Genomic DNA, 17,805 nt, shown 5'->3' on the forward strand with positions numbered 1-17,805 from the left:
GCATCATTTTTTAAGACTGGAAAAAGGAGGCAAGCTGGACATAGACGAGTAACAAGAAACCATTAGAGTAATGACCCAAAGTTTTTCATCCTCTCCTCTAAAGACAAAAGTCTCCAAGACGAAACCAAGGAAAATAGACGAAATGAAATAGACAGTGCTTTGTGTAAGAGAGTAAGAAGCAGTGCCCAGTGGATTTCCAGTAATATGGTAGACTCGACTGAAGTAGAAGGAGCCACCTTGCTAAAACTTAACAAATGAATGCTTATGGGAGGTAGGAGCTGGGTATCAGTCCTAGGAGTGGGAATCAGGGGTTTTAGCACCTGTGTAGGTATAGCAGATGTAGTCCTGGACCTTTAGAAAGACCTACCACGCCTTCATAAAGCCATGAACCCTACCCATGCATTACAAGGAGATGAGAAAACTACTAGCCCCCAAAATCAACAAGGAAACTTCATGTCATCTTTGGGACATGGTTGACAAAAAGGAATATTTCCCACAACAAATCAGAGCTCCAGGTTTGTGCCGTATACCGTTATGAGCTTCAAATCTATGTTACTAATACCACATGGAAGTACAAGCCAGAAAATTAACATAAAAATTAGCCCTGGTGCAGTAAAATCCCTGGGGCCCTGGCTAATGTCAAAGCCATACCAGAGACTCTGAAACCCAGTGCCAGTAGAACATGCAAAAACAGGGCGCTAAAGGTATGTTGTTCATAAACATTTTGTTCATAAACAAAAATGGTGATTTATGTGAATGGTGATTTAAGCTACCCTGAGGATACATGATAAATATAAAACAGTTCAAAAGGATAAGGAGGCCAAGGAAGGAATAGATATCATAATTTAAAAATAGGGCAGTGTGAAAAATAAAAGACAACCTTGAAAAACAGGTTAAACTTAGTGAAAAATGTAATCATTGACATTAAAAACTCAATAGGTGGGCAAGACAGCTATCGGAGAATATATAGAATGGAAGGTGCATCTAAGGAAATCATCCAGAATGCAGCACAGAAAAATAAAGATATGTGAAAATATGAACAAGAGGTTAAGAGTCAAAAGGAGAAATTGATGAGAAAGTCCAATATTGGCTTATATTGGTAGTTCCAAAGAAAGAATTCAAAGAGTAGGAGCAGAGGGAAGCTGAGAATTTTCCAGAATTGAAGAAAGCTAGGAATCCTCATACAGAAGTACATCTAGTACCAAACAGGATATAGAAGTACTTTCCTGAGTAAAAAGGTTGCAGGAACAGATGAATCATACCAGTTCTGTTTTCTGAACAACCTTAAATCCCAAGGCGGCAACTATCACTTGAAATTAGGTCAAGTACAGATTGGTACAAACACAGGGAGGTGGCTAAAGCGACGCTCCTGTTATCATTTTACCTGAAATCCCATGTCTTCACCCAAAGATATCAAAGCAAAATTTATTTGCCTTTCTGCTTAAATGGAGTATGTCTTTAAACTTCCCTGTACTAGGTCTGCACTGACATTGATGAGTGTCAAAACGGAGCGTGTGTTCTCAACTCTATCTGTATTAACACTCTGGTAAGTATTTTTCATGGATGATGTTATCAAAACAGACCAGTTATTGAGACAATCATATGTTTATAAATCATAACCCCAAACACACATAGAACAGGTGGGTACAACATATTTGGTTGGCAAATGAAGATAAAAGTTTATGTTGAAAAATAATTTTTCATGTGAGAGTAATTTTTTAAGTAATTTTTATATAAGAATAATTTTCTAACTGCTATATTTTAATCATAGTTGCAATGTTGGGCTTTTAGAATATATTTTTAAAACATTCTTTTATTTTAAAAATATGAAGAGCTTCTTAGTTTATACGGTTCAGAATATACATTTTATTGGTGATGACACAATCCCTAAATAGTATTCATTATTTTTATAAATCTCCCCAAAAGTCATTCATATTAAAATGCTTAGCTCTTAAGAGGTCTAACGTGTATATATTTAGATATGGTTTTATTTCTGAAAGTTCTTGTCAACTGATTCCGAGATAGAGGTGTGGCCCAGTAACCATCAAGAGACCTGCTGATTCCATTTGTGACTGCTTCTAACTTTGTCCCTAGGAAAATTACTCTAGTTTGCTTGTATGTAAAAACATTTTATAGGGGCGCCTGGGTGGCTCAGTTGGTTAAGGGTCCGACTTTGGCTCAGGTCATGACCTCACAGCTTGTGAGTTCGAGCCCTGCCATCAGGCTCTGTGCTGACAGCTCAGAGCCTGGAGCCTGTTTGGGATTTCTGTGGGTGTCTTTCTCTCTCCCTCCTCCACTTGTGCTCTGTTGTTCTCTCTCTCTCTCTCAAAAATAAATAAACATTTTTTTTAATTTAAAAACATCTTATAAATATCAAGCCCCTTATTTTAGTCCTCACAACAACCATGTCACTAGGCACTATTATTCCCGTTTGACAGTTGAAGAAACAACTCCAGAAAAGTAACTGGGCCAAGACCACCCCTCTCCTAAGACTTCCAGCTGCAGAGCCTGTGTTCCTATCCACATACTCGGCTACCTAGGAATATATAGGGATTGTTGCTTCTTAGGTTTTCACCAGGCCCTTATCAGTGAGTCTGCAGATAGAGATTTGGGAGACACTGACATAAAGGTAATAACTAAAGTCACCCTGGGGGAAGAAAACTAGATGGTGGAACCATCTAGAAAGTGGAACTCCGGAGAACCTCAAAAATGGGCCGAGGAAAAAGAGCAAGAGCCAAGAAAAGGAGAGAACCGACCAAATGGAGCAATCCGGTAAGGCCAGTAGATCGAGGAAGACCACTGAAGAGCATCCCTTGGAGTTGGCAGTAAGAGGTTGTTAATGACCGAAATCATTGAACCCTACAGGTGACATGGGTGTCTTTCCTGAAATGTAATTTCATCTCAGTAAAGCTGTTAAAAAAAAGTCACGGCCGGTAGAAGGGCTGCTGTAGCAGGGCTGACAGCTCATTTGCCAGACTTCTCCACGGAGCCTACCTCATCAAGAATTCTCAGTGCAAGGCCATTGACATTTCTCTGTACAACTGTTCTTTGTCATTCCATTTTTAAAAAGCCAAAGGAACAGTTAAAAAAAAAAAACCCTTGTTTTTTCCTAACATGCTTTTCAATCAAACCGTCTCCCTTGTCCTGAGAATAAATGCTCTCTGCCTCCCAGGGCCTCACTGGCGCCTTCAGCCCCTTCCCCTTTTGTCTTCCAAGGCAGAGCTGGCAAGTCCTGGTGACGGTGGTTCACTCTAGCCTTCTTCTGCCCTCCCCGCTCTTCCCTCATGTCTGTGTGGCTCGCTGCAGCTTCCAGGCTGGCGGTGTCTTCCTCAACATTCGCACAGTCTTCCAAGATGTACACATGGGCGGAGAGGCAGGCATGGGTGTCCCTAAATCTTGGCATCACTGAGTACCTACAAAAATAAACACAACTGCAGTCGCCTCGCTCACAGTTCTGAGCCCCAGCTCATCATCTGATCTTTGCAGGGATCTTACCGCTGCGGGCCTTGCAAACCGGGGTACACTGGTGATCAGACAAGGGGATGCAAAACCGAAAGGAGCTGCAGAAATCCTGAGCTGAATCCTTGCAGTGTGAATGCACAGTGCATTGAAGAGAGGCAAGGGGATGTGACATGTGTGGTAAGTTGTCTGTCACCTGCTCAATGATTTATTTCCTCTTCCATTTCAAACACCAACCCCTCCCCAGTTTCTCCTTGCTTCCAGGTAAAAAGTACTCAGAAGTGAAAACATTTCAATTGAGATAAACACAGAATTTAATAGTCACAGGGTCAGCTGAGTTCGCGGAGAGCAATGTGAAGTCCATTGAACATCAGCTGCCTTTTCTCTCCCTGTCAGTCATGGGTCAACACGATTCCCTCGGGCACATCAGTGGTAGAGCCCTCACTCCTAGATACCCTCTGTGGAGGGCCAAGAAGTGGGCGGCAAGAAGCGAAGGGGCCGCCTTCCCTCCCTCCCATCCACCGCCCTATTTATTCGGGGAATGTATTAGCATACTGCCATCCTTTCTAGCTGTCCTTAGAATCTGGCCTGATGTTCTAGGAAGCAGGTTGGAGGGAAGTGGTAGGCTGTTTCAACTCTCAGAGAACCCTTCTGTCTCCCGCCAGTGAGCGCGAGGGGACAGAGGGCACTTTTCCGTCTCCACCTACACCCAGATTCAGGAATAGCTCAGCGGATGGTCACTCTTCTCCCTATGCATTACCCAACCCTGGAGCCCATCTGGGGAGGAGCTGGCTGGCAAGAGAGTTGACATGGGTCTCGGGCCAGGTGGGTGCATGCTGGGCCCTTGGTGAAGAAGAAGGCCCTTTCTGACACCCACTCCTAAATCCCAGGCTCCAGAGTCCTCAGGGCTTCTAGACACTGAGAAGTCAGCCACATCAGCTGCTTCCCAGTAAGTCAGGCCCATGGCAGGTGGCCCTTCAGACTGTGGGACTCACAGGTTCACGACGGTCACTCCTGAGCGGCAGGATGGATTCTGGGAGACGCTTTCTCGCTTCTCTATACCTTGAACTTAGGCTTCTTTATCATTATGCTCACAAAATTTTCTACTGGGAGCATATCGCTTTTCAAATATTGGAAAGGAGAAGAATCAGAATGAAGTTGAAGAAATGTAATAACACGCATTCTCTCTGGCAGCACAGATAGTCTGTAACAAGGTCCTGACAAAGGAGCAAGCTGGGTCAGAGGGCAAAACCCCACAACTTGCCTAATTCCTGTTGCCTGGGCATGTTTATTACCATTGAGAGGCGAGTGTAAATCTGTGTTTAAATCCTAATTTTCTGTGAACAAATTAATGACTTCCCTGGGATGGTGGGTGATGGAGCTCTTAATATGTTTTTGAATTTGTAATAAGGCACGACAGATGGTAAAGGATTAATACACTTGGTGTGACTACTAAAATAATTTAATCTGCCAGAAAATGGCTCATTAAAAATGTATTTGTTCCTAGAGGAAATTTTTTCTTTCATTAAAATGAGTCAAGGACCATACCCCATGGCCAAGCTTTCCAGGCCTTCTGAAGGCCCGCTGAAGCAACTGCACGGAAATAGGGGCACTTACGGGAGGGGTGTCTTTGGCCTCCTGCCTTCTAAATTCCTGGTTGCAGAAGGAAAGCATGGATGATTGAGAACAGGCAGGCTGCCACTTAGGAAGTCACTGGTCTTCAATCACCTTCTTTTGATTAGCAAGGCCAGGAAATTTAATGTTTATTCATGTCAAGTTCTTTTTCCCTAAACCCTGCTTCTGTTCCTCAGGCTCTCTGTCCTCTCCCTGACTTTCTGGTTCCCTGTCCTTTTCCAGGTCCTCTTCCTCACTGTTCCTTCCTCTGTTCTGCCTTTCCCCTCTGCAGGTGCCTGTCCTGTTCCTGGGCTGGGCCCCCAGGTCCTACCTCATGCCCAGGGCACCACTTACTGAATAACTTCTTTTGTCTTCGGTTTGCCGGTTTGCCGGTGATCCTTGCTCAATAGCCTAGTTGTCTCACCTACAATGGGGTAACGATGACCTTGCAGTGTCATTGTAAGGATTGGAGACAATGGGTGTAGGGTCTGATACAGAATATTGATGCGTCTTATGCTGGCAATGAAGTGGGGGCTGGTGATGACAGGGTACCTGGGTAGACTTTTCCAGGGATGGAGAGAACACACAGGCCCAGCCCTGGACCTGTGGGAATCTTCTTCTGCTACAGGGCATGAATAAAGGTAAAGCACCTTGGAAGGTTACTCTTTTGATGGAAATTGATTTAGAAGACTGTTAAAATCAGAGATATGACTGCGGTTCAAGAATGATAAGGGAAGTGGCACAAAAGCCACATGCATTCGTTTCTGCTGGGAGAGGAAATTGAATAATCATGTGGAGAACAGGTTAACAGTAACTCTAAATTACAAATACCCTTTGAACCAGGAATTCCACACTAAGACACCAGTACATGTGCAGAATGACCTATGTACTAGAGTAACCTGTTGTAGCCTTGTTTGCAATAGAAAAATGTTTTAAAAACCAGACACCCATCAGTAGAGGACCGGTTGAATTCATTAAGGCACATGCCTACCACTTTGGGTATGATAATCTGTGACCACTAAAAAGAGTGACGTGATCTACATGGAGTGATATGGAAAGAGCTCCAAATAAAGTACAGAACAGTGGATATAGGTGCTGTCAGTTGTGTTAAAAGTCAAAAGAAAAAGAGTGCGTGTATTTGCTTGTCTGTGCGTGTTGTATCTGTGGAAGTATACATAATAATGGATGGCCTGAGCCAAAAGAATAGGAATGGGGAGGAGTGTTGATTCTATCTCCCTTTGTACCTTTTGATTCATAAGACTATTCAAAAAACAATAGTTTTAAAATCCTACCCAACAAGGTGGTGTAGCTCTGGGCCCTCCCTCTGGGGAAGCATATATGATTAGCAGGGATTCACAGGGTCAGAGCTGAGGCCCTTGTCAGCCACCTGTCTCCTCCCAGGCTTGGCTTCCCAAACTTCTCCTGCGCTTTCCCTTCACAGTGTGGCATTGGTTGGGCTGGCGATGGCTATATCTGCGGAAAGGATGTGGACATTGACAGTTACCCCGACGAAGAACTGCCGTGCTCTGCCAGGAACTGCAAGAAGGTAAGGAGGGCACACAAGAAAAACACCACATTCTCTGTGGGCTGTCCAGAGCCAGAGCTTATATGGGGGAGGGTTCCATTTAAAACTGCATTTTGAAAGTAGCTGCATGTCAAACGTAGCCAAACATCCATCAACAGGAAAGTCAGGCGGCTACAGTCAGTCTTGAGGTTAGAAATCATTTCTGACCTAAGACAGATGTAGATGGGGGTGGGGAAATACAGAGAGGTTGATAAAAGGGTACAGAGGGAATACGAAGGGATAAGAAGAATAAACCTGAGGATCTAATGTATAACATGGTGACTATAGTTGTTAATCCTGTATTGTCTAACTGCAGTTGGCTAAAAGGATAGAACTTAAATGTTCTCACCCACACACAAAGAGCCAGTGAGATGTTGGATGTGTTAACTCAATGGTGGGAATCCTTTCACAACATAAAGGTATATTAAATAATCACAGTGTACACTTCAAATATATTAGAATTTTGCCAGGTATACATCAATAAAGCTGAAAAAAAAAAGTCAGATGTAGATGTTTCTCTGAGCTCTTGTTTCTTCTCCTTAGGATAATTGCAAGTATGTGCCAAATTCTGGCCAAGAAGATGCAGACAGAGATGGCATAGGAGATGCTTGTGACGACGACGCTGACGGAGACGGGATCTTGAATGAGCAGGTACTTGCTCTGCCAGCCGGGCACATGAATTGCCACATACCAGGGATGCAGAAGAAAGCCTGCAGAGTCCCCTATTGTATTAGTCATCCCCCATGGTAGTGATCCCCTGTGATCCCCTGGCATTGCGGCTCTCTCTCCTGAGTTCTGACAGTGCATGACAATGGGGTGGGGGCTGGCTGGCATCCACTGCAGGACCGGAGACCTTGGAGGGATTCAGTCAAGTCTGATTAAATGGTCTTCTGATCCTTTAGGATAACTGTGTCCTGACTCACAATGTGGACCAAAGGAACAGTGACAAAGATATCTTTGGGGACGCCTGTGACAACTGCCGGAATGTCCTGAATAATGACCAGAAAGACACTGATGGAGATGGAAAAGGAGACGCCTGTGATGATGACATGGATGGAGATGGTGGGCTTGTCTTGCTTTGTCTTTTATGTGGGACTCGTGTGTCCTTTTGCCCTTGTTCTCTGTTAGGAGCAGAAATAGCATTGCTAACTCAGAAGGCCTCCCACATGGAGTGGTTTGCTGCAGCTTGTGTCTGGCCCGCCTCTTTCTATGGAAGGAGACTCCATAGCCCACTCCTCTATTTAATAACCCTGGGTGTTTCTGGAATTCTACATCTTTGCCAGAAACTTTGTGGGGATTACTTAGAGCGGCTTCTTTGTAGGCCATGTATCTTCCTAGAAAGAGTAGATCTCCCCCACCCCCACTTCCCACCTGTGAGATTCCTGGGAGCAGAGAATTGAATGAGGGGGCCTTGAGCAGGGTCACAAACTACAGGCCCTGGGTCTGGCTCCCCCTGCGAAGAATCAGGCATCTCCCGGAAGACAGGCCCTTCCCCTGCCTATTCTGGGAAGAGTGTGGAGGCAGGAGTGGGCCAGCTCTAGGCTCCACTGAAGAGGCCTTCTAGTGTGGGCTGTGTGAATGGCAACCCCCAGAGCACAGTTTGAGCTCTGGAGCCTCTCAGGATGGGAGGCAGAACATTTGTTTCTGTGTAGCTTCCATAGCATATAGATGACTATCATCAAAGTATAGGCTGGATGTGATAGTTTTTGAAAAATATTTCACATCACAAGGGCCTTGAAGGAAAATCTTTAGAAATACACTCCCGGCCCTCCACCTACTCACCCACCACACACACACACCACTCCAGAATATCCACACCTCCCTAAAACATGACCTCATCCTCTGCAAGCCCTACTGATGATCAGATCCAGTGGTATGCTGGTAAACCAGTTCAACAAACCAAAAAAAGCTCCAAGATGTAGCATTTGCCAGTTTCTATGCTATAAATACCACTCCCACCATGACTGATTACAGGCTGCTTGCATGACAGGACATAGACAACAGTTGGGAAGAGCGGGGGCACACTGGGCCCAGCCCTTGGGTCCCAGTCTTTATTCACATCATCCCAAGGTCCTCCCTCTCCAGGGCTGGCCCACCTCGCCCTCATGACCTTTTCATCTGGTTACATGATAGTCCTTGACATCTTGCACAACTTCTAACTGCATGGAGAAATGCCTCAGATCGCTGTTCATTTTTAAGTCTCCCAGAATCCATCCTTTGAGGGTACATCCAGATGAGTGCTGAGAAAGGTAGTGTGGCTCTTGGAGGACAGCTCAACAGAAGTCACTCACCCCAGGCCTGGGTAGAGGCTTGATCTCTTAGCACCCAGAAGCCTGTCTTCTAGATCTGTGTGTTCACCTGACTCAGGGAACCATCCCTTTCTTGTAGGAATAAAAAACATTCTGGACAACTGCCCAAAAGTTCCCAATCGTGACCAACGGGACAGGGATGGTGATGGCGTGGGGGATGCCTGTGACAGTTGTCCTGATGTCAGTAACCCTAACCAGGTGAGTAGCTTTTGAGGGCCTCATACTCTAGGCTGAGCTCCCCTATGTGAAGATTCTTTAAGACCGGTGCCTAGAAAAACAGCAGAGCACACTGGCTCAGCTCCTTGCTGTTGCACTTGCCTACCAGAGCAGACATGGTAGAATTGCACACCTTAGGTCTGGAGGTGGTAGGAAGAACGCTTCACGAGACCTAAGGCCCTCTGGGCTAATCTCATGGGCTGTAGAGTGCCTATGTAGAGTGCCTTAGTAGTAGGAATTTAATGATGCCCAAAACAAGTCTTTTTGCCGGAAGGAAAATGTAGCAAGGAAACTAACCTTTGGGAGCCTGTGCCCTTTTAGTCCCCAAGCCCCTATACAGCCTATGTCTGGACATTTCAGATGAAGTTCAGTCAGCGCCGTGTTGTTTCCCTTCTCGCTTCCTGTCTGGATAATTGGGTATGATGTGTCATGTATTTTTAAAGCCCTGAGAGAGGGGCGTCATTGTTGCCCTCTGTGACTCACTCCCATTCTGGCTTAATTCCAACATGCAGAAGCAAAGCCAAATCAGTTTGCCTTGTCCCCATGCCTTTGGCTGGCTCTCCTCAGACCCGTGCCAGAGTTCCACGTCTCCACCTGCCACCATCCTGCCCCGGCGCCCTTTCCAATCAGCTCATCTGGTGTGTAGGCAGCCCAGCCATGTGGCTTGATATTTTGGAAGGCTTTTTTGACAATTCAGCATTGTGCCTACACCAATATGGTGCTGTCCTTTTGCAGTTCTGCACCAACCCAATTCCAGAGAGACTTCCTGAGATGCAGTGGTGAGGGGCCAGATCTGCCTTCTCTGGAACGTTCTGTGCATAAAGGCCCAGGGATAAATAATTACATGCTCTGTTCTCTTTGCAGTCTGATGTGGATAACGACCTGGTTGGGGACTCCTGTGACACCAATCAGGACAGGTATGGCACATTTCCCAGTTGCATTAAGGCCCGATGAAAAATTTAGAGGGAATTTTAGCTTTTGGAGCTTTCTGCTACTACCTTGCTTTGGGATCTCTCTGAATAAATTGAGAGAGATTGAGCTACTGGGGGGACAATAGCCCTGCCTCTGGCCAGGGTCACCGCACTTCCTTGAAAGTTCTCTATAGCCAGGTGACTGTGTCAGGAGGGGCCACGAGGCACTCCAGCAAGTGAGATTCTAGCACAGGGGAGGTAATAGAGCATCATGCTTCAGACACGGGCTCTGGATGATACACAGCTAGATAAATCCCAGCCCCTTCACTTACAAACTACCTAACCTTAGGCAGGTCATCAAATCTCTGTGCCTCAGTTTTCTCATCTGAAAAATGGGGACGACAATGGCACGTAGCCAGGTCTGTTGGGAAGATGGAGTTAATTTATGGAGAGTGCACATCACAGCTTCCCTTACATAGCTAGCACTCAGTAGGTATGAGCTCTTTTATTATTATAGTCTTTCAGCTCAGGGAAGCTTCACCATCATCCCAAAATAGGAAACTGTCAGTTTGCTGAGAGATCACTGTTATTTCATTGTCCTTGGAATTTTTTCGTTTTGTGTCCCTTTATTGGTGGTATTGTCCTGTGCAAATGAGTTTTGTCAACCCGTCTAGCCCCACACGATGTAGTCCTATATTAAGACACAGGGCTGGATCAGATGCTGTAGCAACATCAGCAAGAACACAGACAAGTTTATCTCTGCCCTGGAGGCGCCTGTGGTCCTAGGCTCTGTCCCCTTTCATTTCCATCACGGATGCTTGTCGGGGCGGCAGGACAGGGATGAGAGAGGGAAAGGACCCTGGAAGACAAAGCGGGGCCTCCCTTCTCAACCCCTTGGAGGTGGCCCTATCCCCAGTGGTTCTTGAGCCCAACCTTGTGCAACGACAGCTGCCATAAAGTCCCATTTCTGTCCTTGTGCTCAGTGTCCTTGCTGCAAAGTATGTGTCAGCCAAGTGCACTTAATCCTACTTCTCAATGCAGTCTCAGTTTCTTCATCTGCAAAGTAGAGAGAATTAAATGCGCCTTGCAGGTTCTGTAAGAATAAAAGCTAAAGTAGGTAACGCTCCTGGCAGAGTGCTGGTCCACAGGTGACCTGCACCAAACGGTGGCTGTGTTATTGTTACCACCACACGAGGGGAGGGCCACAGAGTCTGCCCTAGGAGGTCTCCATTTCTAAGTGGAACCTTCCCTAAGGGATCGACATCAAGAATGTTCTTTGGTGCAGGTGGTCTTGCACCGACTGCCATCTATGGAATCTCTAAAATATCCTATCCTGTCACCCTCTAGATATTTGCCTAAAGTAAATGACTCATTCTGCTACATTTTAATTCCCATAAACTTGAACCTTCGGGAGGAGGACAGGAACTGCTTGTTTTTGCATAAAAATGTGCAAGGCCGTATAGAATGGCTGCTGATGGAAACAGCTCGATCTTAGGATTTAAAAGTCAGCCGTGCTACAGGCACAGGAATTCCGCTGTTTGAGCCGTGTCATCTTCTACTTGCCCAGGTTGGCCTCGTTTTCTCTGGGACCCATCTGGGACATGTGGCCTGGAGGGCATGGGCTGGTGTCTGGCTTCCCTCCCCTGTCTGGGATAGGCCATGGGTAGAATGAGGTGAAAGGGACATCTGCTCTGATACAGAGAAGCCAAAGAGGGCCTCCATCAACACGGGGAAAAAAACTCTGGGGACAGGGCAGTCTCCTCCTCGAGTGGCTCTAAGGCCTGGAAAAAAGAAATGTCAGGTGGAGAATGAGGGTTCTGAGAAGTGCTTTAGAGCAGGTCTGAGCCCAGCCTCCATGCTTACCTCTCAGGCAGGGGCCGCCCCCTCCTCTCTGCCATTCTTCCTGAGGCATGCACATCTGATCCTTCTTGGGTCTGCTGGCCAGGGATTGTGAAGAGGAATGGAAAACACTGGAGGGCTTCCTAGGAGCCAGCACATCCAAGTACTCTGTCATAGATTAAATTGCAATATGCAAAATTCTAATCACAGAAGCATTTAATCTTCCTAACAACGCAATGAGGTAGGCTCTGTTACTCCCATTTTACAGATGTGGACACTGAGCCACAGAGGGGTCAAGTATCACGCCTGGGGCTGCACGCTAGTAAGTGGCTGAGCCAGGATTCACTGAGCAGCCTGGCTTCACTGCCCCTCACTTTGTTCCCTTTGCACAGTCTCAGCTGGAGGTGGCGGGGTGTGGGGAGGTGATCACAGTCCCCAGGGACTGATAGGAACATCTGGTCACAAAATCAGAAATCAACCTTTATCTTCTTGAGTAGGATATGATGTACTTGTTTCAACAAGATGAGGAAGTGGAGAAAATGGTCCCGGAGGCCCACAGGGCAGCCCTGTCTAAGGACATGTGGGTCAACAAAGACCAAGCCCCCACACCCAACTCTCTCTTCCTCCCTGCTCGCTGGTCACCTGTGCCACAAACCACCTCTTCCTCCTCCCACAGTGATGGAGATGGACACCAGGACAGCACAGACAACTGCCCCACCGTCATTAACAGCGCCCAGCTGGACACTGATAAGGATGGCATCGGTGACGAGTGTGATGACGATGATGACAACGATGGCATCCCAGACGTGGTGCCCCCGGGACCAGACAACTGCAGGCTGGTCCCCAACCCAGCCCAGGAGGATAGCAACAGTAGGCGGGCTCAGCCTCAGGTTGCACGGGGGCCCCCAGGCTCCCTTCTGCCAGGCACACGGTGGCACGCTTCTCCTAGGGCCTCTCTGAGGAGCCACAGTTTGGGTGGTCAGCAGACAGCTGGTAGACACCACTGGCCAGCTCCGTCAGAGAAGCACTGCCCGGCAGCCTCTGAGTAGCCCTGGGATGAGGTCACGTGGGCCAGGGAAGCAGCCACACGATTCCCCTCAAAGGGCTTGGGGAGCTACTCTGCCATCTTGCTTGCTCGTCTTACAGGAGTCCCAAGCTCAGATGGCTACAGGGGCGAGGCCAGTAAGGAAGAGTGTGTACAAAGCCAGAAATGACACAGAGTAGTGAGGACCTTGGCGAGTGGGGGTGGGTACGCCCATCCACAGCTCAGCAGTATTCAGTTCAAATATCTTAATACCAGGTCAGCTGAACAAAACAAACCATGAGCCAGAGGAGCCAGAGAGCCTAAGGATCACCAGATGGTCTTAGAGACTGTCTGGTGATGATAATTTCCCTGTTTTTCTTATGTTCTAGAGAAAGTACTAAAGATGTTTGCTTATGTAAGATCAACCTTAAGATTCACCACTTGGTGAACCCCAGCATCCTGACCCAAGGTTTCTGACAAGATCAGTTTTGTAGAGTTGCCTACCACACCACTCTATCCCCAGAAAATTCTTTTGGTCACCTACAGTGGGGTTCAGCAACCAACCATGATGACTCCAGGATGGGGCTCGGGGCCACCTCAGACATGGCTGCTGCTGGGCCCCTCTGCCCACATGGGTGGAGAGTCATAGCCCTGGAGGTGGGGTGTGGGCTCCCTCCAGCTCCTTGCCCAGCCCTGTCTCCGTCAAGCACGGAGTGGGCGGTACCAGCTCCTCTCCTCCTCCCCCGCCCCACCCAGGCGATGGCGTGGGAGACATCTGTGAGACTGACTTTGACCAGGACCAGGTCATCGATCGGATCGATGTCTGCCCAGAGAATGCGGAGGTCACACTGACTGACTTCAGGGCCTACCAGACAGTAGTCCTGGACCCTGAAGGGGATGCCCAGATCGATCCCAATTGGGTGGTCCTGAACCAGGTAAGCGTCACGTGGTCAACAGCAGCTCAGCTCTGCCTCTCAGCACAGGTCGTTCTGGGAGAAGCGGGTAACAGTGACAGGGGGCACTGTTTCGGACTGCACTTACTCCTCATATTCACCCTAGGACAGAGCACTTTAATTAGCCCTGTTTTACACATGAGATCAAGTCCCATCAATCTGAAATGATTGCTCCGGGTAGCAATGCAGGTGATGGCTATGAATGCTGGAACTGGGACCCAGGCAGTCTGACCCCAGAGCCATGCTACTGATCTCTCCAGGGAACTGCCTCCCGCATGTCTTCCTTATTGTGTAGCTACAAAGAGCAGGCACAGAGAGGCTTAGGTTTTTTAGTGTCACCCAGGAAGTCACATTCATTAGAAGTCTATGTTCTCTCAATTAAGCTGATTCAATAAACCCTTAATTACAGTTTTAGCAAAATAATCTCTATTCAGCTTCTCTTTCCCCCCTCACAAGTATGTGCTTTCTTTGAGGACATAACAAGGTAGAACAGTTCCTCAGGTAATTAAATCCTTGTGTGGAGGTCAGACCTTGCTGACCACTCACCAATGCTGCCGGAGGCTCTGGGCTTCCTTGAGCTTTCTCCCCCCTCTAAGATGGCCTTCAACTCTCTCTGCAGGGCATGGAGATTGTGCAGACTATGAACAGCGATCCTGGCCTGGCAGTGGGTATGTCCAGGGCATCAGGAGCACGTGTATAGAATCCACTCGTTGCAGCTCCTCATGTGGCTGGTCTGCCTCTCTGATCTTCTTCTGATCCCTGCAGGGTACACGGCATTTAACGGAGTTGACTTTGAAGGGACCTTCCACGTAAACACCCAGACAGATGACGACTACGCTGGCTTCATCTTTGGTTACCAAGACAGCTCCAGCTTCTACGTAGTCATGTGGAAGCAGACAGAGCAGACATATTGGCAAGCCACGCCATTCCGCGCTGTGGCGGAACCTGGCATCCAGCTTAAGGTACCAACAGCTCTAAGATACTCATCTCTCTTCGGAGCCCTCTTTTTAAATCCTCTGTTGTCCCAGGTGGCATTTAGTTCATCTGTGAAATCGAGGTGTTTGTGCTACAGCACACCCAGGGCTTGGCCTTCATTCTTGGGTACAAGCTGTGTCCTAACCTCTGGGTGACTGATGGTGAAAATGTCAGTCTGAGTAGGGCTCAAGAGTTGGGAGAGATTTGGGGGTATGTCACCAGGCACAACATACCAGTTTAACTGGCTAATCTGTTCCCTTCATGGGGCCAGCTGTGTACAGGAGGGCTGAGTGGCTGCCTCCCTCACTCCTGCTTGGAGAAAAGGCACACGTTAGAGCTCTCAGAAACACATGTGGAGCAATGGATTCACAGCAGGAAAAAAAGTGGAATGGGTTAGTGGGGTATCAGCCAGGGCTGGTTATTAAAGGGTTAAGGGTCACCTCAGGAGAAAGGGCATTTAAGTGTTTACGCTTTTGTCCAAATCCAAGACAGCCAGATTCTAACCGTGAAGTCACCACCCCAGGGACCCAGGAAGCAGGAAGGGTGGTCTCTGTATTTGGTTCTACCGTGCTCGTGTCCTTTTCAGGCTGTTAAGTCTAAGACAGGCCCGGGGGAGCATCTCCGCAACTCCCTGTGGCACACCGGGGACACGAGTGACCAGGTCCGGCTGCTGTGGAAGGACTCGAGGAACGTTGGCTGGAAGGACAAGGTGTCCTACCGCTGGTTCCTGCAGCACAGGCCCCAGGTGGGCTACATAAGGTACGTGGAACACATCTCACCTTGCACTTGAAGCAAAGCACATCCTCATTGTGCGTCACAGAGCCTTCACAGCCCTGAGCAGTCCTGACCCTGGATGGCCCTCCAAGGGCATGCTTCCAAGACTCAGGCCATGGCTCCCAGAAAAGTAGTAGGAGAAAGACACCCAAGCTCAAACTAACCAGCTGGACACCCCTCTGCACGGGAGGTGTCAGCATTGGGGAAGGAGGTGCTTGAGTGGTGACCCCCTTTCTGCCATGCTGACCACTGTGAGGCAAGGCCTGGGTAAGCCTCCTATCCACACCTGCCCTGTATGGTGGCTTGTTCACGAATATTCATGCTGCACTGCGGTGGGTCCCTTTTATGGTCTCTTACCCTCTGGACTATCAACTCCCTGAAGACAGTGCCTGTATCTCCTTTTACCTTGGTCTCCCCACTGCCGGACCTGTACCACATGCAGCAGGAACGGATCTTCACGTGAGCCAATGCCATCTGCCTCATTTCCCTATAGGACTATTTAAAAAACAAGCACTAAAAACTCTTCTCAGAAACAAGGATGGCTTAGGCTACATCTTTGAAATTTAGACCATGTATTTACTTGCTCATTCCTCAAACGTGCAGATCGACAGCAATGACAGCTTATGTAGACCAGTTGCAGTCTCCTGACCAGGAAATCAGCCTGGTGGAAAAAAGAAAATCGTGGTGGCTAATTCATGTTTTGTTCTTCTTTGAGCATTTAGTCAAATGTACTGTTTGTTGCACAGTAAGACGTTCATGTTCTGAGCCTTATGAAGCCTAATGCCTTCTTTTCTGTCCCAAAATGCAGTCATAGAATATACAATCTGCCTGCACGTAATTTGCAAAACTATCTAATTCCCTAACACTGTAAGAAAAATAATAATTTTTGACAAAATCATGTAAATGCTTAAACACCACTATATCACAACACAAAATGAAATAGAGGCAGTGACATTCTAATACAGGTTGTTCTGCTGGTGAGTTAACTTCTAACAAGGTGAACACCTCTTTTTAAGCAAAACAAAGTAGTCCTTTCTCAATTTACCGCCCCCCCCAATTCAGTATATATTAAAACAGTGCAAAAAATACTTGATGTTCTCAAGTAAACGGAAGTTAGGGTCTAGGCCCGCCCTGATAATTGTAAGCAGGGTTTTCACCTACCCAGGTGTCTGAAGGAACACTCCAAAGGAGTATAGGATGCAGGACAAGTTGTGACTGTTCTCTCCAGGGCTTTGTAAGCCATTCAGCATCCCTGGCTTCTGTCATAAAATGCCAGACAAAGAGCCACAAATTTCTAAAGCCCTTGTTTAGGGGAGGGCTGTTGCTCCCGAGGAGGATCACTATTCTGAGATTGCACCAGGTGCTACCAGTCAGACCTCAGGAAAAGCAGTGACTTTTCAGCATGTTGTCTGGACAAGGTAACTCACAGGACAATGAGGTCACAAAGCCTCTTGGCCATGGTTCACACTGTGGTTTCTCTTTAACTCATCAGCAAGTACCCATCGAATAGGACTCTGTGCCCAGCATTGTGTTAGGCTTTTGGAGAGAAAGAATATGGGAGGACAGGAACATACAGTCCTTGACCTCATGGAACTTCCAGTCCAATAGGGAAGGGGCCACAGCTGGAGCACAACCCAGGGCTGTGAAAAATGGAGTATGAAACAGCAAAGATGTGAGTATTTAAGAAGTGAGGCCCCTCAGGAGCACCTGGGTGGCTCAGTCAGTTAGCTGGTTGGCTCAGGTCACGATTTTGTGGTCCGTGGGTTTGAGCTCCCTGTCAGGCTCTGTGCTGACAGCTCAGAGCCCGGAGCTTGCTTCAGATTCTGTGTCTCCCTCTCTCTCTGACCCTTCCCAGCTCATGCTCTCTCTCTCAAAAATTAAAAAAAAAAAAAAAAAATTGTTTTTAAAGTGGCTCCCCTGGGTCCCACAGTGGGTGCTTCACCTTGACTTGGGTTTGAGGTTCACGAAGACCGGCTTGGGCTGTGTTGTCCGCAGAGTGCGCTTTTATGAAGGCTCTGAGTTGGTAGCTGACTCCGGGGTCACCATAGACACCACCATGCGTGGAGGCCGGCTCGGCGTGTTCTGCTTCTCCCAAGAAAACATCATTTGGTCCAACCTCAAATATCGCTGCAATGGTAACGTGCATTCTTGTTACTATACGATATTA

At 47.5% G+C, this 17,805-nt stretch overlaps 1 protein-coding gene and 1 long non-coding RNA gene across 5 annotated transcripts in view; one reads left to right on the top strand and one right to left on the bottom strand.

The window, feature by feature from the left end:
• THBS4 (thrombospondin 4) overlaps window positions 1–17,805 on the top strand; it is a 43,674-nt gene that overhangs the window by 25,143 nt on the left and 726 nt on the right. The window contains exons 9-21 of the mRNA XM_003981108.6: window positions 1,478–1,546; window positions 3,487–3,639; window positions 6,515–6,619; window positions 7,181–7,288; window positions 7,540–7,699; window positions 9,026–9,144; window positions 10,027–10,079; window positions 12,589–12,782; window positions 13,693–13,871; window positions 14,509–14,557; window positions 14,655–14,851; window positions 15,451–15,623; window positions 17,634–17,773. Of these exons, the coding sequence (XP_003981157.2) occupies window positions 1,478–1,546; window positions 3,487–3,639; window positions 6,515–6,619; window positions 7,181–7,288; window positions 7,540–7,699; window positions 9,026–9,144; window positions 10,027–10,079; window positions 12,589–12,782; window positions 13,693–13,871; window positions 14,509–14,557; window positions 14,655–14,851; window positions 15,451–15,623; window positions 17,634–17,773 (1,699 nt within the window). The remainder of the gene's footprint in view (window positions 1–1,477; window positions 1,547–3,486; window positions 3,640–6,514; window positions 6,620–7,180; window positions 7,289–7,539; window positions 7,700–9,025; window positions 9,145–10,026; window positions 10,080–12,588; window positions 12,783–13,692; window positions 13,872–14,508; window positions 14,558–14,654; window positions 14,852–15,450; window positions 15,624–17,633; window positions 17,774–17,805) is intronic.
• On the bottom strand, window positions 9,138–17,714 carry LOC109502022. Of its 4 annotated transcripts, none has more exons than XR_006601250.1 (5): window positions 17,581–17,714; window positions 15,431–16,299; window positions 14,436–15,173; window positions 11,937–12,080; window positions 9,138–11,129 (listed from the first exon to the last, which is right to left on the bottom strand). It is a non-coding gene; the product is annotated as an uncharacterized LOC109502022 (long non-coding RNA). The 4 variants fall into 4 exon arrangements; XR_006601251.1 differs by lacking the exon at window positions 17,581–17,714 and adding an exon at window positions 16,800–17,395 and having other exon boundaries at window positions 14,436–16,133; window positions 16,219–16,299; XR_006601246.1 differs by having other exon boundaries at window positions 14,436–16,299.

This window comes from Felis catus, chromosome A1 (assembly GCF_018350175.1).
Source record: "Felis catus isolate Fca126 chromosome A1, F.catus_Fca126_mat1.0, whole genome shotgun sequence".
NCBI lineage: Eukaryota > Metazoa > Chordata > Mammalia > Carnivora > Felidae > Felis > Felis catus.